The sequence below is a fragment of the Dermacentor albipictus genome, chromosome 4 (assembly GCF_038994185.2).
Source record: "Dermacentor albipictus isolate Rhodes 1998 colony chromosome 4, USDA_Dalb.pri_finalv2, whole genome shotgun sequence".
NCBI classification, from domain to species: Eukaryota; Metazoa; Arthropoda; class Arachnida; order Ixodida; family Ixodidae; genus Dermacentor; species Dermacentor albipictus.
Genome location: NC_091824.1, coordinates 46,679,647 through 46,705,250, shown reverse-complemented (window position 1 = coordinate 46,705,250; position 25,604 = coordinate 46,679,647). Strand labels below are relative to the sequence as shown.

Sequence of the window (25,604 nt, the reverse complement as noted above, 5' to 3'; positions counted from 1 at the left end):
AGGATCTGAGAGGTGCTGTAGTGCAGGGCTTCGGAATAATGTTGACCATGCGGGAGAAAAGAGACGACAGACTGATGGATCAATCCATCGATTGATTGATTGATTGATTGATTGATTGATTGATTGATTGATTGATTGATTGTGTAAGATGGCCTAAATCAACACAGAGGATCTGAGAGGTGCTGTAGTGCAGGGCTTCGGAATAATGTTGACCATGCGTGGTTTTTACCGCGCTCCCAATTTTTGGTGCGCGAACTTTTTTGTATGCCGCTTCCACCGATATGCCGTCGGGGATTCGAGCCCGCGACCTTGTGCACAACAATAGAACACAATTGCCACAAAGTCACCGCAGCGAGTCATGGCATTGTCAATATGAGCTTTACGCCACGCGCTAGCCATTTCACGTTTATTTTCTTGGAGATTTCGCAAATATTGTTGCGTTCGTAAGCACCCAGCTTTCTCTAGACACGTATTGGTTTGCAAGTGGTCAAAACAAAAGTGCGTATGTTGAGAAAAAGAAGCAGAGAGAAGACACATGCAGAAGTCACAAGAGAAGGAAACTGCAAAAAAAAGAAGAAAGAAAGAAGACGCAAGCAGAAGCTACGTTTGTTAGAGGTACCATGTCATGTATTATACGACGCACGCAACCATATTGCGCTGTTATTCGCAAATAGAGCCATTCCACTTTTACTAGAAAGAGTGACTGTAGAACCAATGCTAGGATCATTACGCTTAGTTCCGTATACAGGGCCTTAACATGAACTCTGGCATTGTCAGTGCACATCGTGCGTCGTTTACGTCAGGGTACGCACCTGCGGCCAAGCCAGCGTTTCCTCCGTGGTGTTTGAGCCGTCCACAAGTACATCTAATGATTCCAGGACTACAGAAGAAGACAGATCTACCGGCCTCTGCTCTAAAACAGTTGACCTTACTTCTTTTGCATGAAAAGTACAGCAACCACGTGCACATCTATACCGATGGATCAACTACGTCGTGCAGTTCCTGTGGTGCCGTGGTGGTACCAACGCGAGGAATGACACTGCGCTTCAAGACATCGCATGTCACGACCTCAACGGCGGCAGAACTAACGGCCCTGCGTCGAGCACTGGAATTCATTGAATCTGAAAGAGCTAGAAAATGGGCTGTGCTCTGTGATTCAAAACCCGCATTACAGTGCACGCAGTCAGTTCTCCGACACGCATGCCACGACTAACTGACATACGAAATCGCGAAACTTTACCATCATGTCCAACAAAAAGGTCACCAGGTCGTTTTTCAATGGGTACCTAGTCATTGTGGAATCTGTGGCAATGATTCCGTCGATAACGCTGCTCGTACAGCACATCATGAAGAGCAGAGCGTTCCAATTCCGCTTTCGAGGACAGACGCCGCTAGGCAGCTTCGACACCTGGCACGCAACCTCACACTGACCGAGTGGAACTCGCCAAATTTACGACTTACACGACTGCATCGACTCAACCCCTCCCTGCAACTACGGCCTCCATTCGGACTTCCTCGACGTGAAACTACGCTTCTCTGTCGCCTTTGGTTAGGAGTTGCCTTCACAAAGGCATACTCTACATTAATTGGAGTGACTGACAGTGGAGCATGCGAGGTCTGTGGCACGAAAGAAAACATCGACCACCTGCTGTGTCACTGTCCACGATACACCCCTGAGAGACAAGAACTTTCCAAAGCTTTTCAAAAACTGGACAATCGGCCGCTTTCTGTGCAGGTGCTGCTGGAACACCGCCCCCATCGCCCGTCGGCCCATAAAGCGGTGAAGGCACTTTTATGCTTCTTAAGGACGACGGGCTTGTGCGACCATTTGTGACTATCAATGCAATTTCTGTAAGGCCACACGCGTCATCGAACTCACTGCAATTTCCTTCCCTCCTCTCTCTCCCTGTTATCTTTGTTTTCCCCCTTTCCCATTCCCCCTGTGTAGGGTAGCCAACCGGACGTGTTTCTGGTTAACCTCCCTGCCTTCTTCTTATCTCTTTCCCTCCCTCCCCTCCCTGGTCCCCTAGAGAGCGCCCACCTTTTTAATAGTCTTTAACTTGCATCGAGGCGAGTCAACCTTCCCTCCGAATCTCCAAGCTGTTCGTAATTAGCACTGAATGAGTCCGGGAACTACAGCGCTTGTTTTGCCTTCATCGCTTGCGGCACAACCTTGCGTATGCGGGCTGCTGCGCGCTTGTTCGGTGTCACTCGCCAACTGTTTTTAACGCCACAGCGCTAAAGGCCCCGTGTCGCAGAAAATCCGGCGTCGTGTCCGGCGTTGGAAGCCGTTTAGGAAAAAGACTTTCGAACCACCCACACCCAGGCCCTCCATGTGGCGCAAGGAAGTTTCCAAACTAATTGAATTTCTCAACCTAATATACGTAAAAAAATTGTAAAGTATGAATTACACACAACCCACAGACATGATAGCATTGGATTGTAATATAGATATACGAGAAAACATTATTCTGTTACGCGAAAACCTAAACACACCCCCTTTTCAGCGTTTCTACCATTCATATACCGGCCACAGCGCCTGCCATTTGAGCGCATCGGCGCGCGAATATCTCGGAGGCCACATAGCGGCTCGTCCGCTTCCTTGAAACACTGCCAGATGGTGCTTGACTCCGCCGCATAGTGGCCCACGCAAGAGGCCGCCTTTCTACCAGAAAGCACGCCTTGGTGCATAGCGTTCACCGCGAGCGTTTCCCAGTAAACATTACGGTTACATACGCTGCAGCTGCCGAGAAGCGTGAGAAGCAGTCAGGGATCTTTGAATGCTAACGCGTTCCACTCTTAAAGGCGAAGCTTAAGCGTTCTCCAATTTCTTTTCGAACCACCAACGAAACTCTTGCGCGCTGCAAGCAGCCGTGACGTCACTGAAAAATAGGAGAAGAAAAAGATAAGAGGGAAAGGTAAAGAGCCAGGGTTATCCCGGCTGAGAGGAGGCAGAAGAAGAGCAAAGAGAAGAATAGACAGAGAGAATATGCGCGCAGACAAATGTGATGCAACCCACTTAAACTCTTACGGTCGGTCACACAATTATCATGTCCTTAAGTAGTGAATCGACGCGTTTGAAGCCGCCCGCCTTGAACACGGTCTCGACCAGTTTTCAAGCATTCATTTCCTGCATTACTGATCAAAGTGTCCTCGAAAACGCTCTTCTAGGAAGCAGCAAATGACACGCATCTGCGATAAACCGAGCAAAGAACTTGCGGACTAGAGATCCGCTCTGATGACACTAAACCAGAGCGGAGACTATAGCGCGGACACAAGGTGGTGTTACGGGCACCAACTGCGCCTGAATCTTAGGGGAGGGTATTCGGGGGTGAGAGGGAGATGGGCTTTTTATTGATTCCTGGAGAGGCTTGCCTGGCAGCACGACCTAGTATGCGAGTCCAGGTTAGAATGAAGATAAATTGTATGATAGGCACGTAAGTACAATCCACGTCACAGGTACACAAAACACACCACAACGCGCACCGCACAAGCAATTAAAAATGTTTCGTGAGGGCCAGTCTATCTCAGAAAGGTTCGAAACGGCTTCCTTGGGCGTGGAACACACAGGCGGCGTCAATCCATGGGCCGGGAGCGTAGCGTCGCTCAACGCACGGCAGTCCCACATGTATATTCAGTGTCGACATTAGTGCGGTTCTGTTTCATTCGAATAGGCTGCAGGAACAGATAGGTGGGCTATATGTCTTCCCGTACGCTGCACCGAGAGCACAGGGACGATCTTATCCGTTTTATTTAAGATAGGACATGCATTCTTATGGCGGCATTTAGCCCAGTGCGGTGTAAACAAGCCCGATCTCCCGTCTGGCTCGCCTTGTGACTTGGAAGGATGCGCGCTCACGGCTAGGGCTGCAGTTAATCCTTCGAAGTTCGGGATCTCCATAGTGAACCTTACCCTCGCTTCTGCAAGAGAGCAACTTCACCCGCAATATCTCCGCGTCAAATTATTAATAACGACCGTTCTTACACGGCTTTCGCGAGGTTCTCGCACTCAGGAAACTCGACCTGGCCACGCTCGCGCCTCCTCTAAGACGATTATTATTATTGTCGAAAAAAATTATCTTAATGCATTTAAACAAGGATTGGCACCGCGAACGCCGACGACCGTTTTAGGGGCCATTCGCCCCCCCCCCCCCTTTTTTTGCATAATCGGCACTCTGCAGGGTGAGGATTCCTAACTCTTCGCTCGGCGAACTCCGGGGCTAATGCTTCCGATCACGTCCCGTGCATGGCCGGGCTCGCATAATCCACAGCCCGGAGCCGCGACCCCGAGGCTGGAGCACGCGTCCTGACTCCAGGCGATGCCGTGCCGTTGACTGCGGCCTCGCAGCAAAGTGCTGTCGCCACCGCGCAACAGCCGACGACGACGTATACACCGACGCGTCCGCGCCCGCCGCGATACGCTTTCTCCGGAGGAAGGAAACTTGCGAGCCGCCAGCGGTGCCCCGACTTTGGCGGGGCCGTAATATAAGTTGTCAGCTGCAGGTGCTGTTGGCGACGCCAGCAACAAACGACGCGCGCGCGCAGGTCACGGCGCAGCGTCCTATACTAGGTAGACCGGTGGCCTGCATGCCCTTGGTGGGCCGCTCCGTAGCCGAACGGAGGCGTCTCGCAAAATGACGCCCGCGCTGATGGGTAGGCGGTGGAGCCTTCTAGCCAATAGCCCTAATGGAAGGAGTAAAATTAGCAACTCTGGTTGCGGCTGCTCCTTCACAGCGAAGGGAAGGACGTCGCTATCAGCGCTTATATGCACACGCTGATTTTGCTTCTAAGCGTTATCCCTACGTCTGCCGACATCGTGCGAGTTCCGGTTGGTGAATGAAATTCGCTGGCAGTGTTCCGGCCGCTTGCCGAGGCGTTAAGGGGAAGTCGTTTCCTACCGAAGTCACGTGGAAACAATGCGCGTCGTAACTGCTTAATTTCAGCCGCAGTTTCTGCGTAGGTCCTATTCGCCCAGCTTGTTATGAGTAAAGGGTAAGAGCAATGGGATGAAGTCAAGTAAACAAGCACAGCTTGTTATTGTGTCTGTATAGCGTTTTTGAAATTTGCTATTTCTTTTTCCTTTTTATTTTTGTTGGCTAAAGAATCTGGCATTTCGGTAAATCCGGCTCAGACGTATCCTACGTTCTCATGTTTCTAAATCTCAATAAAATAATGAAAAAAGAAAGCGGGTAGCCGCTGCTCACCGAAAAAAAGAAATTGAATGAAATGAAAAAAAAAAGATTGCGAAAGGGAGCAAGAAACAAAAGGCAAGGAAAGGCAGAGAGAGAGAGAGAAAGGAGGTGAGAGCACGTCCGGTTTGCTACTCTATGCAGGAGAAAGGGGGGTTAGGGAATGAATCGAAGATAAACGAGGGAAACATTGAGGGTGTCGCAACATCCTGAGATGCGCATCGAAACTACAATAACTCACTGGGGTCTGTTTCATTCGGGAACTGCAGTAATACACGTCTCAAAATCAGTCCCGGTGAGAAAAGTGCTTGGACCGTGACCACATGCGTCGCGTGCCCGAAGAGGCGGAAATGATGGTTTCCTTGGAATGCGTAGACGGCGCCTGACAGTAAAGAAATAAGAGAGGCATTGCACACTATCAAAGTTATGCAGAGTGTTGGAAGTTCTCTTGAATTAATTTGTGGTCTATTACACAGGACCCTGTGACGCGCCGCTAACGCTGACACGCTGACATACCTCATGACTCACTGAACTGGCTGGCTTACTCGCATAGCTGGTAATGTGAAGCCAACAGGAAAGAAAAGCATAGGAAGAACAAATCAAGGAAAATATAGGGCAACCTTACTCCGGTTCTTAGTTGAAATTCAGGAATATATTTTGCTGTTATGCTTGAGCATGCTGTGCTTTGTTTTGTGTTTTAGTTCAGCCATGGTACAGTTGTCCTACATTTATTTTTGAGTTGTTTCCATTGTACTTAACAGCTCTTTGTTACATTGGCCCCCTTACTCAATGCCAGACAGGCCCTGTAAGGTGTTTTCTAAATAAATAAAAAAATTACAAAAAGGAAATAAAAGTGGAGTCAAATACAGCTTGCGGCTAGTCTGTTCGATCTCGTCTAACTTCAGTAGTTTTGCACGTCCTCAGTAAAAGTGGCCCCTGTGAACATGCTTCGGCTGTATTCACGCGCATGTTCCCAAGAGCGCTTACGCGTCACCAGTCGCGTTCAGTGCCATAGCGCCATTTAATATTCCTCTACAGAAGGCATCCACGCATACACAACACATTACAGGGGAGACATTCGGGACAATCCGAAAACTCACGGTACGAAGAGCGTTGTCGTTTTGGTTCGCTATCAGCTAAACTTTTTTCAAAGACTTCAACAAGATAACAAGGACACTAAAAAAGAAAGTAAGAACGAGGAAACAAGTGGGAGTGTTAAAAGAAAAAGAAAGAAGGGAGCCCAAGAAGCCAACCCGCTGTGAAAACGACGTGACGGAAATGCGTTCGCTGCAGGCTTAAAAAAAAAGTAAAAGAAAGTGAGAGAGACGCGATACATCGGCAAAGATGGGGTGAACTGCAGCCATTATAGTCGCCAGTTTAGCAGGCCATCGGCAAAAAACAGAGTGAGCGCAAATCGAAGTGCGCTAAATGAGGAAACTGTAGAGAGCAAAATAGGAGAGAGAGAGAGAAAGAGTATAGTGCTTTGCCGTGGGCAAAGGGGCGAGCTGCCACGTTCTTCATTGCTTCTGAATCGCCCTTCTTTTGGGGCAGGTCTCGCTGTCAGCTTGAAGTTTTCTCTCGCATAAATCACGACACGGAAAGCCGAGTTTTATGGCCAGCTGAGACCGAGACGCCTTGGTGCGTAGAAAGGCGCCGTCCGTGCCAACACGGAGAAGGGCCGAGCGATACACCAGCAGGTCGTAAGGAATGGAAAGTGAGGCACCCGGAAAAAAAGAAAGGATCGTCAAGCGAACGAACAAATGAACACACAGACACGAGGTAAACAATCGTAGTAAACAAAGAAACCAACTCTGATGGTGGAAAGTGTGAAGGGTACCCACTAAGTAGTGATGCCGAAGAACGACAATAAAATGGCACCGTGCTGCTATACGAAGAATAAGAAAGATAAAAAGAGAAAGTCTGAAAGGGGGAACCAGCTTGCAGCAGCAACCGAAGCGTGAATAAGCAAGCGCTTATGTCGATTTCATTGCCACGGCGTTCATTTCCTCTTGCGCCATTGCGTACGTTTGGAGCCTTTGTGTGTTATTTCTTTTCTTTTGCACAGATTTTTTTTCGTGACCTCCTAAGCGTTTGAAGGAAAACAGGAGGATGCCCTGGCGTTCTTCCGGCAACACACACACACACACACACACACACACACACACACACACACACACACACACACACACACACACACACACACACACACACACACACCCTTGTGTATGTATGTATATGTTTGCGCTTGCTGCCACATAGTACGTCCCTGACTTTGAACGGAGACGTACTCCCGCCATGGCATTGTGGACAAATAGAGCAAAAAAAAAGAAGAAAAGCAGTGCTATTGCCATCGAGGCTGCAGCTGCTTGCCCGCTGCATGTACCATTCTCTGTGCAAGGTTTTGTCAGAACGTTTGTTCTGTGGCAGCGCTGTGTGTTCCGATTCTTTGCGCGGAATTTCCGTGATTGCGCTTTTCGTTTACGGCTGTGGGCGCAGATTTCGGTTCTTTAGCAAGAGTGATTCCTCCGCCATTCGTTCTTTCTGTGCGAGTGCGCTACGAGAAAAAGTTTGGGTGAGTTAAGATGACGACGTTCGAATGTGAATTGGCGCTGAATTTCGGCAACATGTAGTTTCAGGTAGGTAACTTTAGCATAAGTTTAATTGCGATGTTCTACATGCGCATGCTTTTGTTGAAATTTTAGCCTGTTCTCGCGGAGTACATTGGTGCGACACTATGCAGACACTACCTTCAGCGCGTAGTCTATGCACTGCATTTGTCCGTTTGCAATGGTCAAACCTAGTAAAAGGCCATTGAAGAAAAGCAAAAAAAAAAAACTTCAGCAATGTTGGCTTTGTGGGTGATGAACGATATGAAATCTCGTCTTCCACACATTGAAATAAGTTACCCCGAGGCAATGCTTGCTCTTTAATGCCAACTGGAAGTACACGAAATCAATCCCAGTATCACAAGCGAATTCAAATGTGCGACGTCTTGCGAGCGCAGTTGCGCGCGGCATACATCACACGCATGAAGCGGTGAGCATACGCGTTCGTTCGCGTCAAGCCACGCGTAGGTGTTGTGCCCCTTCCAGCTGAGCTGCAGTGACTCTTTCTGTTTCTATATGGCGAATTTCTATTTCGCAGCGTGCTTCTGATGCGCCCGTTCACCTTTCGCGCACAAAATGTGTCAGGATTGGGGGCTCAATCCCATCGTCCGTGGTCCTTTGCCAAGATTGGAGTACGGCATGAATTCGAAGGTAGCTGGCCCATGCCGTCGTCCAACTTATTTACGCTGAGATCGTTGATGAAGTGAAGAACTGTTTCTCATCGAGAACGAGGAAAAGGGGTTTATTTACAGAAATTAAATCAGTCTAACATGACTGCTTGAGAAAAAGAGTATCAGTCCAACATGACTGCATGAGAGAAGTGACTCAGTCTAACATGACTGCTCAAGAGAAGTGTCCTCAGCATTCGCGCAACCACAGTTTTTATACACTCGATCCGCCGGTCCTACGACGCGGCGACTGTTCGTTTACTCATCACCAACGCGCCGCTGCTCTGCAGAACAGTTTACGTACACAAAGGCAACCGTGCTCTGATGCCCGACGACGGCGTTGGCGGGTGCCGTTCCGGGAACTATCGTTGCCGATCGAGGGTCGCTCGTTGTTCCGTGCCACTCCGAACCGTGAGAAGCACAAAAATACGTCGTTCCCGCGGCAGCTTGTCCATGCGTGTCAAATCAGCTCCGCGTTGGGGAACTCCGGAATCATTGTTCACGCACCGAACTAGTTCCGTCACAATGTCGAAGGGGCTGGAGGAAGGCGCGGATTCCAGCGCAAAGGTCGCTTCTTTGAACGCCTCCCAGCTGCAGCGACGGAGAGGGAGAGGTGCGCGTCGTGTCGCCCTGTCGTAACTGTGTGGCAATCTTGTTTCACAGCCCGCCATTCTTGACAGCGCCTCTATGGCCCGGAAAGTCTCGAATGTCTAGCGCTGACAACCGCTAGGCAGGAAGAGAACGGCTGCTGGTCAGGGGGGGATTGATGTCTTGGCTCGCAGCGACCACTTGTGCATTGATGTCACCGCCCCAAAACATCCAACAAGGACAGGCAACTGCAAAATGAACCCCACAACACGGCTCTGCGCCGAGATGACGTGCATTGGCTCTCACTTTAGACTCGCTAGGCTTCAAAAAAACAACAACAACATAAGTGCAGAAACAAAAAAAAAATGCTACATTTCACTATGCCAATTTCTGAAGCAAATTCCTGCTGACAAATTCAGCAATTATTGGAGGGAATTCTGCCAAATGAGAGGGGATTTTCTTCGCCTAAAGAAAAGCTAACACTAGTAACCTTAAAATTTCGGCGGGACCCTCAAACGTAGAATTCAAATTAGCCTGCTCAAACCATCCGCATTGCTATGCAACTTTCCCTTCTTATATCTAACGGAGAAGTTGTACTCTTGGAGAGTGAGGCTCCATCGGAGCAAGCGGCCGTTTTTGTGTGACATTTGATTGAGCCACGTCAGAGGACAGTGGTCGGTCTCGAAGATGAACTTCGCTCCGTACAAGTAACACGACAACTTCTGGGCAGCCCAAACCAAACAAGCGCATTCCTTCTCTGAAGCGCTGTAGGCTTCCTCTCTTACATTTAGTTTACGGCTGGCGTAGAGGATAGGATGCTCCTCGTTATCGTCGCCGACCTGACTAAGTACCACGCCCATACCTCTGTCGCTTGCGTCGCCTCGAACTATGAATTCCTTTGTGTAGTCTGGCGCGCGAAGCACAGGGCGAGAAACCAATAGCGTTTTCAAACTTTGAAAAGCGTTCTCTTTGTCCTTATCCCAGTGTACGTTACTCGGTGCTCCCTTTCGGAGGGCGTCTGTTAGTGGACTTGCCAATTGCGAGTAATTCGGTATGTGCCGTTGATAGCACCCCACAAGTCCCAAAAATGAAGGAAGGTCCGTTTTCGGGCGCGGCTGAGAAAATTCTCCAATCGTAGCTATTTTCAGCTCAGCCGGCCGTCTCATGTCCTGACCGACAACATGGCCCAGATAAGTAACCTGTGAACAACCGAACCTACACTTTTCCGCTTTCATCGTTAAGCCGGCTTCAAACGTACGAAGCCTCGCATTCTTGTCGTAATAGACTTTGGCGTTCTTTTGAGCTATTGCCATGCTCTTTCCGACTAGTTCTTGGGTTGCGCTTAGGCGTTCCAGTAAATTTAGCACGTATTCAACCACTGTCGGAATCTCCCCTCTTTCTTCCCACATCTCTCTTAACATTCTCAGTGGAGAACGGAGTGTCCTCTCATACACTAGTTCTGCTGGTGAGAACCCTGTCGCCTCAGGTGGAACCGTTCGCAAAGCAAACAAAGTTGCCGGCAGACAGTTCTCCCAGTCCTTGTGCTCGTAACAGAGCGCACGCAAAACTCGCTTAAGCACCGAATGCCACCTCTCTACACTGTTTGACTGAGGGTGATAGACAGAACTGTGTATTAACTTTACCCCGCACTTTTGCAAGAATGTGGAAGTCAGTGCGCTCGTGAATACTGACCCTTGATCTGCCTGAATTTCGGCTGGAAACCCAACTCGTGCAAACACTGTCAAAAGCGCGTCTACTACTTCGGTGGAGCTGAGCTCTTTCAAAGGGATTGCTTCTGGAAACTTGGTAGCCGGACACAGCATGGTAAACAAGTACCTGTAGCCTGATTTTGTTTTTGGAAGAGGCCCTACCGTGTCTATTACAAGCCGTCTGAAAGGCTCTGTTATTAAAGGCACTACCTTCAGTGGAGCTTTCCAAGTCTCTCCTGGTTTACCAGAACGCTGGCAGGCGTCGCATGATCTTACAAAGTTTTCTACATCTTTGAAACAGCCAGGCCAGTAGTATTCCATAAGCAATCTTTCCTTTGATTTGTTTATGCCTAGGTGGCCGGACCACCCATTTCCATGACAAAGACTCAAAAGGTCCTCCCTATACTTAGTAGGTATGACTAACTGATCTAAAATCCTACCCTTTCGATCTCTGTAATGCCGATACAACAATCCTCCTCTCTCATGTATCGTTACGTTGCGCCTAGCAATGCCTTCTTTAGCTGTGTCACGTAATTTAGCTAAGCTCTCATCATTCTTTTGCTCAGCTGCCAGTGACTCTCTATCCACGCGTAAGAGTTGATCAAAGTTCTTTGAGGCCGGTGATAATAACGGCCCTGTCTCGCTTGTGAGCGCGTCTGCTTGCTCTTCCTGCAGGCTAGAACTCTGACACTCTAGTGCTACGCTCTCATTGTGCTGGTCAGCTGGCAGGCTCTCCTCAACTGTTCTTTTGTCCCTCGGGCCTAGCTCGGATTCGGGTATTGAAGTTATGCCCTTTTCTGCTTCCGCTGGAGGAGCTTGAGCATTTTCAGCCGAAAGCGCCGCGATCTTACGAGCTTGGCCTCGGGTCAATGCCTGTACTATGCCCTCTCCCAGTTTGAGCCCTCTGTCACGCAGTAACTGATTCGAGCGATTCGAAAAGATGTAGGGATACTGCAGTGACAAAAATTTGGAAACTGCAGCCTCAGTATCTAGCTCCCCGAATGGTCCACTGATTTTGACTTTGGCCATGGGCAGACACACGCTGTGTTCTTCTACAACCTGTTTTATCCATGCTACTTCTCCGGTGAAGTCATCTACCATCACGTAAGACGGATGGACAATGTCCAGCGTGGCGGCACTGTCCCTTAGCACTCGGCATGGTTTTCCATTAACTTGCAGGTCGTGGAGATATGGACTTAAAAGTTCCATATTCTCATCTTTTTCCTCTACGTAGGAAAAAACTACGCTAGACTTCTCGCAGTTTACAGCTATATGTCCCAGTTTGTGGCATTTGTAACAGCGAATTGGTCTAAAAGATTTGAATTTTCTTTTCTGTTCTTTTTGTGCGGTTTCTCCGTTAAGTTTCTCCTCGCTCTTTTCTGCGGGCTTTTCCGCCATGTCTACAGGCTCTGATCGTCTAGTTTGCGCACCCTTTTTGAACGGAAATGGTTTCCGCGGTCCATTTCGACCGTCCCAGTTTCCCTCCTCGGCGTTCAACTTTCTACGGGTTGCGTACTCTTCGGCTAATTCAGCCGCCCTTTCCACAGTGTTTACATTACCTCTGTCTTGCACCCACAGTTTCACAGCTTGGGGGATGGTTTTGTAAAACTGCTCTAGACACATGCATTCAATGATCATGTCTCTGCTGTCGTACGCTTCCGCGCTTTTAAGCCACTCGACTAGGTTGGCCTTTAAGCTATATGCAAACTCCGGATAGCCCTCGCTATCTTTCTTGCCTGTGCTCCTAAACCTTTGCCGAAAAGCTTCGGCTGAAAGGCGGTATTTCTTCAGGAGACTAGCCTTAACTTTTGCATAATCATATGCATCCTGCACACTCAATCTGGCGATTACTTCCGCCGCCTCACACGGCAACATAGACAGCAACCGCTGTGGCCATGTACTCGGGCCGAAGTTCATCTTCTCGCAAGTCCTTTCAAAATTGCTTAGGAACAAGCCTATGTCGGTCCCGACCTCAAATGGCTTTAATAGCCTGTCCATGCGGTACGATTCTGCCTCACTTGATCGACCCAGAGCGCCTTCACTTCCTTGAGGCAACTCCAAACGTTTGCTTTCAAGTTCAAGTTGCATTTTCCTTAACTGAAACTCGCGATCTTTATCGCGTTCCTCTCTCTCTCGCTTTTCTCTTTCTCTTTCCCGTTCTTCTCTTTCTCTTTCCCGTTCTTCTCTTTCTCTTTCCCGTTTCTCTCTCTTTTTGAGAAGTTCCATTCCTATTTCAATATCTTCCTCACTGGCCTGATTGGAAATTAGCTCCAATAATTCCGATTTGAGCATTTCCTTGCGTACATCTAGGCCCAGTTCCTCACCAACAATCAACAACTCGTCTCTCAGCAGTGTCCTTAACTCCATGACTGCTGCTTTACTGCCTTGATTCTGCTCTCTAAATCTAGCTAGGAAAACACAACCTAGCTAACACACAACAATCTAGCTTCCCTACTGTTCTAAACAGAACAACCCCAAAATGAAGCCTAGAGAGTCAAAGCAAAAACCAAGCACTCACCGCAGATACAGCACCATGTCGCAAAGTCCATCTCACCGCTGTCAGCCAGTTGTCAGGATTGGGGGCTCAATCCCATCGTCCGTGGTCCTTTGCCAAGATTGGAGTACGGCATGAATTCGAAGGTAGCTGGCCCATGCCGTCGTCCAACTTATTTACGCTGAGATCGTTGATGAAGTGAAGAACTGTTTCTCATCGAGAACGAGGAAAAGGGGTTTATTTACAGAAATTAAATCAGTCTAACATGACTGCTTGAGAAAAAGAGTATCAGTCCAACATGACTGCATGAGAGAAGTGACTCAGTCTAACATGACTGCTCAAGAGAAGTGTCCTCAGCATTCGCGCAACCACAGTTTTTATACACTCGATCCGCCGGTCCTACGACGCGGCGACTGTTCGTTTACTCATCACCAACGCGCCGCTGCTCTGCAGAACAGTTTACGTACACAAAGGCAACCGCGCTCTGATGCCCGACGACGGCGTTGGCGGGTGCCGTTCCGGGAACTATCGTTGCCGATCGAGGGTCGCTCGTTGTTCCGTGCCACTCCGAACCGTGAGAAGCACAAAAATACGTCGTTCCCGCGGCAGCTTGTCCATGCGTGTCAAATCAGCTCCGCGTTGGGGAACTCCGGAATCATTGTTCACGCACCGAACTAGTTCCGTCATCACAATGTCGAAGGGGCTGGAGGAAGGCGGCGGATTCCAGCGCAAAGGTCGCTTCTTTGAACACCTCCCAGCTGCAGCGACGGAGAGGGAGAGGTGCGCGTCGTGTCGCCCTGTCATAACTGTGTGGCAATCTTGTTTCACAGCCCGCCATTCTTGACAAATGTAACACTGAGCCTTCTTTTCTAAGTCGACTGCGTCTCACTACAATTGTTTTTTACGGGATGGATGCTGCGTAATATATATATATATATATATATATATATATATATATATATATATATATATATATATATATATATGTATATATATATATATATATATATATAGGCTGGCGCGATTTGTGCAACGAATACGCGATTTTGTCTACTTCTCTTACCCTTTTCCTCCCCCCTCCCTTTTTTTTTCATTTCCTCCGTTGCAGTGGATAGCCAACAGGGCTCAGTCACGGTTAACCTTTGCACGTATCATTCTCTGTCCGATTACTACTCGATGCAAGGTTTCGCTGCACTTCACCTTTCAATTGCCGCCCTGAATCGCTTCTGTTTAAGCAGGGGAATAGAATATAGAGGCATTTGCGCAGTCTCGCTCTTTCGATGCGAGCCTGACGACGTCTGGTTCTTTTGTTCCAGGAGTCCACTGCCAGCAGCAGAGCTTCCGCGTTCGGCCGCAGCCCGTGGAGGTGATCGAGGGACGCACGGTGGAACTCAGGTGCGAGGTGGCCAACCAGGCCGGCGCAGTCCAATGGAGCAAGGATGGATTTGTGCTGGGTGAGTAACGCCGCGGTCGCTTTAAGTCGCACGGTTTGATGTGACGATTTGCGTGCGTGCGTGCGTGCATGCGGGGGGAGAGCGGAGTTGGACACGCTTGCATCGGAGCGTAGTGCGCGTGAATGGCTGAGTGTTTCAAGGCCTAAGATCGGCGACACTGTGCATGAGCAGATGTTGTAGTCCACTAAACTTTGCTTTTATACCGGGGCTTGCGAACATATGCTAAGCGCTGTTCTTTTTGAGCGCCCCATTGCTTCTTCTTTAACCGGCGGCTTGTCTGCGGTGCTCAATGTCTTGCATTTCTGAATGTCCTATGTCATCCTAAGCGTAGGATTTAAATAAGAAGTTGGAGTCGTTAGGTGGCACCACCTCTATGTTAAAGCATTCGTTCGTCACCGAGTATAGTCGGAAAGCGCGAACACGTGCAATCTTCTACAACACAGTGAAAACGCCGAAAGAGAGCTTGGAAGTCGTTCACGATGTATTCAGTTTTCGAGCACTTGTTCAAAAGCAAGCACGCAAATTCTCGAGCTCGATTGGCTCATTCTGTCTCGGCTCCAGGAACGGTCGTATTGCTTACCGCTTAACGCCGTGTGCGCAAGACCGCGGCGGCGCTGTCTCGTTTCACGCCGTTCCTGCAGCAGTGCGGGTGCGGGCGTTCACATCATCAGCTTTTCTGCACTTAATACGGAAGACGATACGCCTCATCGCCCTAACTGGCAGCGGTAAACCAGATTCTTTTTTTTTCTTTGTCCGATAAGCGAAAAGAGAGAGAAATGATACACGGCCGTTTTCTACTGTGTTTTGTTCAGCTTGAAGATACTCCTCCTTTTATTTATTGCTAATATTTTTTACTTGGGTATCGTACTAACCTTAGACTAACCCGCGTTTTCTTTCTTTTGCTTCGCTGGGAGATTAATAGTGGTTGAGTTGCGTTAAGCTTCGTTTGGAACTCGGCTTGAATGTCTAGATTTGTCGCACGTGGCTTCTCGCAATGCAGAACTTTTGTGCCACTTAACAGAAGGCCTTCGCGGTATGTGAGAGGAAATAGCTTTAAATTGTGAGGTTCCTCAAAGGCGTGTACTCGGAATAGCTTGCTAAATAATCGTATGCAAAAGAAAGAAGAAATCCGGGTATCAATTTTTCAGAGGCATTTGAAGAGCTCTGCTTGTTCTCCTCGTCATGTAGGCCGCTATACTTCCATTCTGTAAACCTTAACACTGTAAGAGTGCTAATATTGTTATAATCTAATAGTAGAGTAGCGGTAAAGTTGGAGCACGTTTCAAATATTTTAATGACGCATCTAGGCTACACCTAATCTGCTCGGAAATACAAGGTCAGTTTAGATATATTTTATATAGTGTTATAGTTTACAAGCACAACTTCGTATTGGCGCTTTCGATAAAAGTAAGCGCCAATGGCGAGCGACAGTGTAGTAGACAACCAGCAATTTCCGGTATAAGCTAAACAGCTATATCTGTACGGCAGCTGACTGCACGGCTAAATTTATTGATGCTTGATGCATTGCCTAAACCGCTTCTCGGAAATACTGGCAAGATTGACGTCTCAGATTACAAGCCCCGCGATTAAATTACACGCCCGTTAGAGGCCGCCCGAAGGCAAGGCCACGTGGACGAAAAAAAAGAAAGGAACGGAGAACAGTGCTGGCCTATCCTATACAGCCTGCAGTAGCATTTCGGTGCTTTTTTTTTTCTTCTCTCGGGTAAGTTTGATCGCCAGACGTGGCGTATACAGCCTAGCTCATATCGCTCCATACCCGCCATACACTTTCGCAGGGCTCAAATTGAATTTCCTCTCGACATGGCAGATATCGCGCCCAGTGGTGACTTGTGTCGAACGTTGCTGTTTTTTTTTTGTGAGCAGAATTTATTATGTTCGATTTTCCGCTGCATTTCCGCAGCAACGCCTGGGACGTATTAGCGTAATTTTATTTGACTATGCCTGTCTCGTTCTTTAATAAAGTTCTTTTTTTAAAAAACTGGGTGAAGGAATGTGAGCAGTTCCTTTCTAAAGCTTCTTCTTTTTTTTTTTTTTTTTTGAGGATGAGCACCGGATCGCAATTCCATTCTCACTCGCGCACACACACTGAGAAAAGTGCGGAAACAGGAGAAAAACACCGGAAGTACGAGAGTGCATATATACGCTCTGCGGCATGCCAGAAAGGTGCAAACATCCGCATTGTAGCTGATTCTCAAAACATGGGTTGCAGTGCGCACTGTATGGCAGAGCCTAAACTGGCAGAGAACGCAAAGTCATCGAAAAAAGAAATGGATAGATTTATACGTATCCGCAACCCTTAAGTTAGCGCAACGTCCTGAAGCTCTCAGTGTTTTGCATATAGACGTACCCGATGTGCAACGCAAAGGTGTCAAAAACATGCCGGTTCAAGCGTTTTTTTTTTTCTGTTCCATCCCATCTGTGCGCATGTAGTCGCTATGACGTATGCATTTGCGCATTTTGATAGCCGCGACCACACTCAGCAATCAACCACGATCCCATTCTCGCTTACCAAACCAAGGGTTCAGACAACAGACGCAGGCGAAGACGCTATAAAGCGCGCCATATTGCTCCATGGAATTCCGCGCGCTTTTTGCGGGGAGTGCTTCTTATTGCGCCATAAGATTCCGCGCGCGCTTGCAGAGGGGGGGGGGGGGGGGGGGGGGGGGGGCGGGCGGGCGCGGCGGCGGCGGGAGTGCTTCCTTCTTTGATGGGAATAATGTTAGCAGCGCAGAGGGGGTGCGACTTGACGCGATCGCAGCCATCGCGCTCTACACTCACTTTTCTAGAACTAACTTAGGTTCACGTTTGTAACTCAGACACTATTTCTTCCATTTAGCACTCTCTAGTAGCTTGACCTGCAGTAACCGGCCCTATACTGTGTGTGACCTGCGTACCGTGTGTTCTACTTCATTCTTTCAGATTTGTCGCCTTGCTCTTTTTTTCCCCTCTTTCCGCCCCTCCTTCCTATCTTCCATTTCTGTGTTGCTGTCTCCTGCTCCTTTCTGAAGAGTGCAGGCAGGCGTTGTGCCCCTTCCGGTGGCAGTCGCCAGCCTGCTTCTCGCTTTCCCTTTCGTGTCAAATGTGTAGATGTTTTCAAAACAAATAATAATAATAATAATAATAATAATAATAATAATAATAATAATAATAATATCAGATGTCACAAAGAGGCGCTTCTGTCCGCGTGACGTTGTCATAGTCGCCACAACCAGCGCTGGCACTTGGCGTACCAACTGCAGTGCTGGAACACACAGCCTCTACAGCGCGCGGAGGAAACAGTTTATGCAGTAGCACTGGCCGCGGTTTCGCGTCACCAAAATTTACCGCTCACCATAAATCGCAATCGTCCAGCTCCTGACAGGACCCGCGACACCCGCGCGCTAGAACTTAACAGCGCACGCGCTGCCGACAACGCGAGTGCGCCATGGAGGCTAGCACGGGCGGACCGACGCACCGGTCCGAAGCAAACGTTGATGCAGGTATAGGGCGTTAGTGTCTTGTTTAGAATAATGCGGGCGTGCTTTGTTTTTTATCGCTGAAAGTGTGTCATTTTAGTGGGCTCACTAGCTGTCTGTATCGGCACGGTTTACCTTGGCGCTCAAACTTCCGTAGCGCGTCGTGTCCACAGTGGGTTCCCCCGTATGGGGTGCCACGCTTCTTTCGTCGCGTCGCAAGGTTTGCGAACCCGCCGTGGTTGCTCAGTGGCTATGGTGTTGGGCTGCTGAGCACGAGGTCGCGGGATCGAATCCCGGCCACGGCGGCCGCATTTCGATGGGGGCGAAATGCGAAAACACCCGTCTTAGATTTAGGTGCACGTTAAAGAACCCCAGGTGGTCAAAATTTCCGGAGTCCTCCACTACGGCGTGCCTCATAATCAGAAAGTTGTTTTGGCACGTAAAACCCCAAATATTAATATTATTATTAAGGTTTGGGTGCAGTTATTTGTTTTTTTTCTCCATCGCCTTTCGCGTGGGTGGTAGCCGTAGCCCACGCTCGCGTGCCGATCGCCGTGACCGTACTCGGAGACGAAGGGAACGGCAACGTGCACTTCAACGCCCACGCGGACCACTCCAGCTGTTACCGTCGCGACGACGGCTCCTTGCTCAGCGGAGCGAGCCGCCGCGATCGTTAAACCTAGATCACGCTTGACGAGAACGCGCTCGCCAAAGCGTTAAAAAGCGACGTTACCGTTGACACTGTAGAATAATAAAGACGGAAGAAAAAGAAAAGAGAAATGCGAGAAAATCTCAGACGAGCGCCTGAGGATTATGCGGGCAATATACGTAGGACTACAGACTTTACGAGCTGATCGCCCAGATTTTTTTTTTACTTTTTTCCGATTTTGTTGTTTCCTCTGCTTCAACTCCTTTAGTGGCGCACCTGTTTGGCTGCGCGTTCCAGAGATTCTTTGTTGCCTCTTCTACAAAGTAGGGTTTGCTTCGGGGACCGGCTCAATATAATTTTCTAGTGTGCAAACTTAAGCGGCGTGAGCGCTGTTTCCTTCGTCAGTTAACAAAATGCGCCGAAAGATTTTTTTTTTTGAGCTGTGTTTTCTGTTTTGATGTCACCAAGTGAAGTACAATACACGGTGTGGTTCGCGGCACTTCAGGCAAGATCACCAAATCTGCTTGCACGCTGCCAGCTGCACCATCATGATAGTCCCAATTTAATTAAAGTTTTATGCGAAGCATATTACGAGAGCTCAACCCAGCTCCTCAGGCGCGGCGGTGTCGCCTTCAATGACCTTTGACCCCATGCCATACCACGTGACACCGTGACGTCACGACAGAGGAGAAACGGGGCTCCAACTCGCGCCGTCGCTCGCGGCGTCGCGGCGGTATATAAGCAGCTGCGCTTGTTTCTAGGTGGCTTTGGCTCAACTCTTGCAAGATGGGCTGGGTGGGAATCGAACCAGGGTCTCCGGTGTGTGAGACGGAGACGCTACCACTGAGCCACGAGTACGTTGCTTTAAAGCGGTACAAAAGCGCCTCTAGTGAATGCGGTGTTGCCTTAGAAACGAGCTGTTTCCCCCGTATTCAGAAATGCGTCTTAACTTGAAGCCCATGCTTGACTTGATATGAATGACGTCTTATGCGAACGCGCCGAAGACGCTCATTGCGTTTCTTTTGGTGCGTTGACGACAGGCGTCGTTTAAATCAAATAAAGCATGGGCTTCGAATGAAGATGCATTTCTGAATACGGGGGTAAGGCTCAGGCGTGCGTCGCTTGCTCAGGCGCACATTTCGTTGCCGCGCCGAACGCTGCGTTGCTCGACGCTCACCGCGTCCAATGCGGGGCGCGTAGTGGCTGCGCCGTAGCCCATTGTCTTACACCCCTTGGCGGGTTGACGGGAACGCTGTCGCGTTCCACTCTTGAAGGCGAAGCAGAGTAACGCATGAGTTGTTTCTTCGTCTAGCCGAACCAAATATAGCCAAGCAACAGCAGTTCACCAGGCTAAACAGTGGTTCAACAACTAAAATAAAGGCTAGTATGCTTCGCATCCTGGGCTTAACCTTAGCTAAGCCACAGCCATTTTTTTCCCTGCACCGCTACTATTACGTAGAAGACTTTGCTAAAGCTTTAAGGTTAAGGCACAACTTTCAACTGCGTTTTAGACGGGCCAGAAAATGAGGAATGTTATTCCTCAGTTGGACGTGAGCTGATTTAATAATGAATGCTCCCCTGAAAGAGTCTCTCTATTTTGACGGGCGTAACAGCTTCGTGACAGACCTCTAATCGCCACAACAATGGCTGATGCGCACTCATTAGGGTACGAAAGACTCTCCAAACCCCTTGCCGGCCTCAATCGTGGTGCATACTGGCATCATTTCTCCGGCTTCTCTTCTCTTTTCCACCGGGCGACTCAATTGTAACGACGAGGACCTCATTGTGCGTCCCAAGAACGACCTCCTCCTCTCTGCGGGCCGAATCCCACGAAGCGTGGTGCGAACAGGAAGATGCCGAATCTCTAGGGCGGAATCGAGAATGTTGCTGCGACGAGGAACATTCGCATAGTCCACTTCTCAGACAGTGCGGTTCCTCTCGGATGGCCGGCTCGGTGCTATAACAGCACACTTAAACAGAAACGTGCGCGCAATGCTAAGCGCGCTCATAGAACACCTCGTGGAAGGGAGTCCGCCCCCTTACCTCCCCTCCCCCTCCCCAACCCCCTCTCTCTACGCGTACGTCCAGCGCTCTTCTTAAGCGCACTTTCCGAGTCAGCGCTCGAACGCGTGCTTCTTCGAGACTCCGCCGTTCCCTGCGGCCATTGCCCGAAATCGGACGCATTTGTAAAAGCACGGACGCCGAGCGGTATGCTCAACCCCCCGCGCACTTTCAACGCCCCCAGCAGCTGAGCGCGCGCCTCTTTCTATACGAGCTAGGCTCGACTCGGCTCGGTTCGGCTCGGTGCGGCGCTGAATAATCTTCTCGGGTGGCGCGGACCGGGTATCGCGCGAGGCACCTTTTACTTATTCAGGTCGCACTTTGCAAGTTTCCGCAGGCGCGCGCGCGCGCTCTCCCCTCGCGTCGTGCCTATTACGCAGGTGCCCCTCGGAGTGTCCCGCGCACACAAACCGCACTGCTTCCATACACGCGGCCCGCCGTGCGCCTCGGAGAGTCGAATTTAATTCACCCTTCGCGTGTGTCCTCCTGAATTCGTCATGGCGTCGTTTCTCTTTCTGCGAAACGTTCTAACGACCAACGCTGGGGCTGCGGGACCCGAGCCCGCCGCGAGAGTCTCCGGGTGTTCGCGAGGATTCGGGTCGGAAAGCCGCGGCTGGAGTCGGCTCGACGAGAGTCATTAGCGTGTCCGCTGGAGTTGGCAATTTGAGTTGCTCGTACTTCGAGCGCTTTCTCGGAGAATAGCCTGTGCGCTTTCACCTCATAAAAAAAAGAGAGAGAGAGAGAGAGAAAAGAAGGGACAGAAGCGAAGAAATGTTTGACAAAAGAAAAACTAACAAAGAACTGGAAGTGTCGTAGCATAGACGCTCTTCGCGGCGCGCGGCTCGGTCCCACGTGTTGTCAGTACCGTGGGGGAGAGAACCTGTTGGCTGCATGCACGACAATAAAGAAAAGGTGGCCCCCTTGACGTAAGGGTCATTGCAGGTAATGTTCTCATTAGCTCTAGTCATAACGGTGGCGCGAGTTGGAATGGAAGCTTTTCGTTTAGATTTAAGAAAGATAAGCCGAAAAGAATACAGTCAAACCTCGATATCACGAACACGCATATAACGAATTATTGAATATATCGAACTCTTCCGAAATATTTTTGTCAAACGCATGTATTTTTAACTTCATATAGCGAACGCGGTTTGGCATAAAACGGATATAACGAACTTCGCGACGCCAAGCCCTACCTCACTTTATTAGCAGGCGGCAGGCTTCGTTGCACTACAAGTGTGTTGTGCAGCGCAGCAAACGTTCAGGACGTGCAGGTTTTGTTCCACCAGAGGCCCATGCATCAAGTGACGATGGTGACGATCCGGACGAAGCAGAAGCAGAGCTCCGCGAGCTCGATGAGGCTTGGAACGATTTTTCGCGTTTTGTTGTTGACATGTCCGCAACAATGACTGTAGAAGACTTCGTAGGTGGCGACGACATCTCAGCGACCACGGCTGTACTGACGGACGCCGAAATCGCTGCGGAAGTCTCTGAACATCCCGCAGACGAAGCTCAGGCTGACCCTGTAGACGATGAGAACATTCCGACTTAACAAGAAGCACTTGCTGCGTTGGATTTACTGCGCCGCCACTGCAGTGCTATTGAGGGCAGTGGGTTTGCCCTTGTTGAGTGTTTGCAAACTGTGGAACAAGGCGTGATTCGGAATGCGATCAACACCAAGAAGCAGGCCGCGATAACGCAGTTCTTTGTGCGTAAATAAATGAACGTGACCCAAGTAAGCATCGTTCGAGTTGCTGTGCCTTCTCTGAGTGAATTTTGGTCCTCTTGCATGTATATTTTACGAAATTTTATATTACGAATTATGGATATAGCGAACTAATTTCCGACTTTTTAACTGTTCGTTATAACGAGGTTTCACTGTATTTATGTTACGATAATCGTAAATTATGTAATCTTTTCGAAACTTTGTCTTGTGGTAAACTTCTCTTTCCTACTTGCTCGATAGACAGGGCTCATGTTATGAGAAGAAGAGAAGAAAACGCCACAAAGGACACAGCACAGAAACGGGAGAGTTAATAAAAGCTTATCTGTGTTCATATTTATTGTCTCGACAAGATATCGCGCTCCGCTTACACGATGCTGCAGCTTTAGGGTGTTACTGTTATAATCGTGGCGACGATGCGTGCTTGTTGCAATAAATCTGCAGAAAAAGCTGCTAAATTCCCAAGTAGAGTTCTTATACTCTTATTTGTAATGGCAAATTAGGTTTTCAAGTCATATCATAATTTATCATATCATAAATTAGGTTTTCAAGTCAAGTATGACGGCGGCATACCTTACTAAGGTACTCTGTCCAGGATCGCCTGGTTTTTCTAACGCCCGCTAGATGTCTCGACAAACTGCGCGCGCGTTCGTCACGGGCTATACGTTGCACACTCTCATTCATCGATGTGACGTTTCTGCGCTTCGCATATCTTAAAACTTGCGCTTTCATGCGTACTGTGCGCGCATGTAATGACATCGTATTAAAACGAACTGAACCGCTGTGATCCAGTTCTTTCTCTTGTTTCCGCCGGAGTTAAGCTTTCCGTATTAGCATGACTTGCCCCGATTTCTCCGTTTTCGGGTATCTGATGCGACGAAAAATTGCACTGGGCAGAAAACTTTAGGGGTGAAAAAAACAAAAAAATGTTGCACATTTGTCATTCTCTTTGGCTTCGGTATCGTCTCGTGATATAAGACCGACGGTGGAAGCGAGCGAAACAGAGTGCGACGTCTGGTGAGAGCCCGAGGCGAAAGAAACGAAACAACGCTGCCGCGACGCGTCTCCGAGGTCAGAAATTGTTTTGCTTTGCCAGAAAAAGAATAATCAAAACAAAAAGGAAAGCGAGGGTGACGTGATATCGCATCTGCCCTATAATGAAACCGTTGTCGTGTCCTCGACGTAGGCGAAAAGAACACAACCTCAACGAAAAATCAAGAAACACACGCGCGAAATGTATGAAGAGGTAAAACAAGAAACACGTCTGCTCGAATACAAAAGAAAGGGGGAACGCAGCTCTTTGAAAGCGAAAACAAGGCTCGGGGAATTGAAAACGGAGCGTGTGGACTTACACGCAGGGAGAGCGACGTGTGACTTCTGGTAATGCGAAATGGAAACTTCAAGTGTCACAACGGAAAGAGGGACATTGTCAGAGGAAGAAGACTGAACAAAACTTTAAAAAAAAATGTGGAGATAGAAAGGGGAGAAGTTCTACGCGACCTTCTCTCTAGGGACAGGGTCGTTTGACTTTTCCCCCACTTGCTTTGTAGTGTCGAGTGTCTCTGCCTTCTGATTCTCAGCCCAAAAATTTCGCTAGTAAAAAAAACAAAAAAACATAAATAAAGAAGCGTATGCTCATGAGCAACTGTGTTACGTTTCTTTGCTTCTTACGTCACGTTAGTGTGAAAAGGTAAAGAAGAAACAGAAGAAGGCACGCAGGTTCTTTACTGTTTTTGCGGTTATTCTTCCGAAACTTAAATCAATCACGCTGTGAGATTGGTAAATTACATCTTATCGGCAGCGAATTGCACTGATTTGTTTAACCGTGCACATGCTAGCTATGTTTCTGGGAAATTCTCATTTGCCTTTATATTTTGCTTAACGGCGAATGAAAGCACTGTGCGAATTTACGGAGGAAGCAAGCGAGAAGACGTCAGGAATAGTTTGCGTCAACTAAAGCATCTATTGCGAAAGAGAGAAAAAAATATTGATGCAACACATACGCATAGTTCTGTGCATCGAGGCTTCACCAATGTGCGGCCACAGGGTAGTAGCATTTCCCGGAAGGTTACCGTCAGAGTAAGATTCGTTCACTCTGTAGAAACGCGCGTCTGCTCGAGATTTTAGATTGAAGTGCGTTCAGTGTGTTCATGATGGGGTTCCTAGATGAAAGCAGTACATCAAAACAGTAGCTTTTTGCCGTCCTTCTTTGTGTGCCTTAAGTAATCTTCTGAAGGAGAAGAATTTGCAGAAACGAGAATACAGTTATTGCTTCTGAAACACGCAACCGGTTTTTGTGAAACCCTTACGCGACTGCATTGTTGTCATTAGTTGTTAGGCTGTAGTATGCGGCCACTTCTTCCCTCGTGTGCAATATGGCGCTTTTTCCCTCATTTTTTTTTCTTCAGTAATTGAATCACGATAGATTTCGCCGTATCGGTGTTGCACGTCTGTCTTTTGAGGCAGAGAAAAAAAAAAAACTAAGGACCTCCGACTGAGTTCAACTTCCTTATAGCAAATATTAACCCATAAAGGAGCTAACAGCGGCAGAAGCCCAAGGCGAGTCATGTCTTATAACAATTTCGATCTATTACATTGACGGCTTCAGCCAGCACTGTAAGATAAGAAAGTCTGGATGATGAGACACAATTTCGACGCTCGTTTCCGAAAAAAAGAAGAAAACAACAAGAAAAGTGGCGACCAGCAACTGAAAATAGAATCTACGTGGAAATTAAAAAGAAGAAATAAATAAATCTGTCGTTTCACTTCAAAGAATGATCGCAAACAATAATGTCAAAGGAATTGACGTGAATAAAAGAAGAGACTGAAGTCAAACGCGCGAAACTATGAGAAGAGGAAACATAGAAAAAAAAAGGGCCGCGAATTCGATTTTGGAGGACGTATTACAACAGCTCGTCTTCCGTTGCCGTCGAGTTGAGGAAACAGCGACCGGCATTTGCTCCGTCCCCAAAACCCGGCGCGAAGCACAA

The 25,604-nt window shown here is 48.6% G+C and overlaps 1 protein-coding gene across 2 annotated transcripts in view; it reads left to right on the top strand.

Annotated features, from left to right (window-relative positions):
* Nucleotides 1-25,604, top strand: part of LOC135895979 (nephrin-like) — a 344,642-nt gene that overhangs the window by 238,477 nt on the left and 80,561 nt on the right. For both annotated transcript variants that reach the window (XM_070536924.1, XM_070536923.1), the window contains exon 2: nt 14,571-14,708. In XM_070536924.1, coding sequence (XP_070393025.1) covers nt 14,571-14,708 — 138 coding nt within the window. The remainder of the gene's footprint in view (nt 1-14,570; nt 14,709-25,604) is intronic.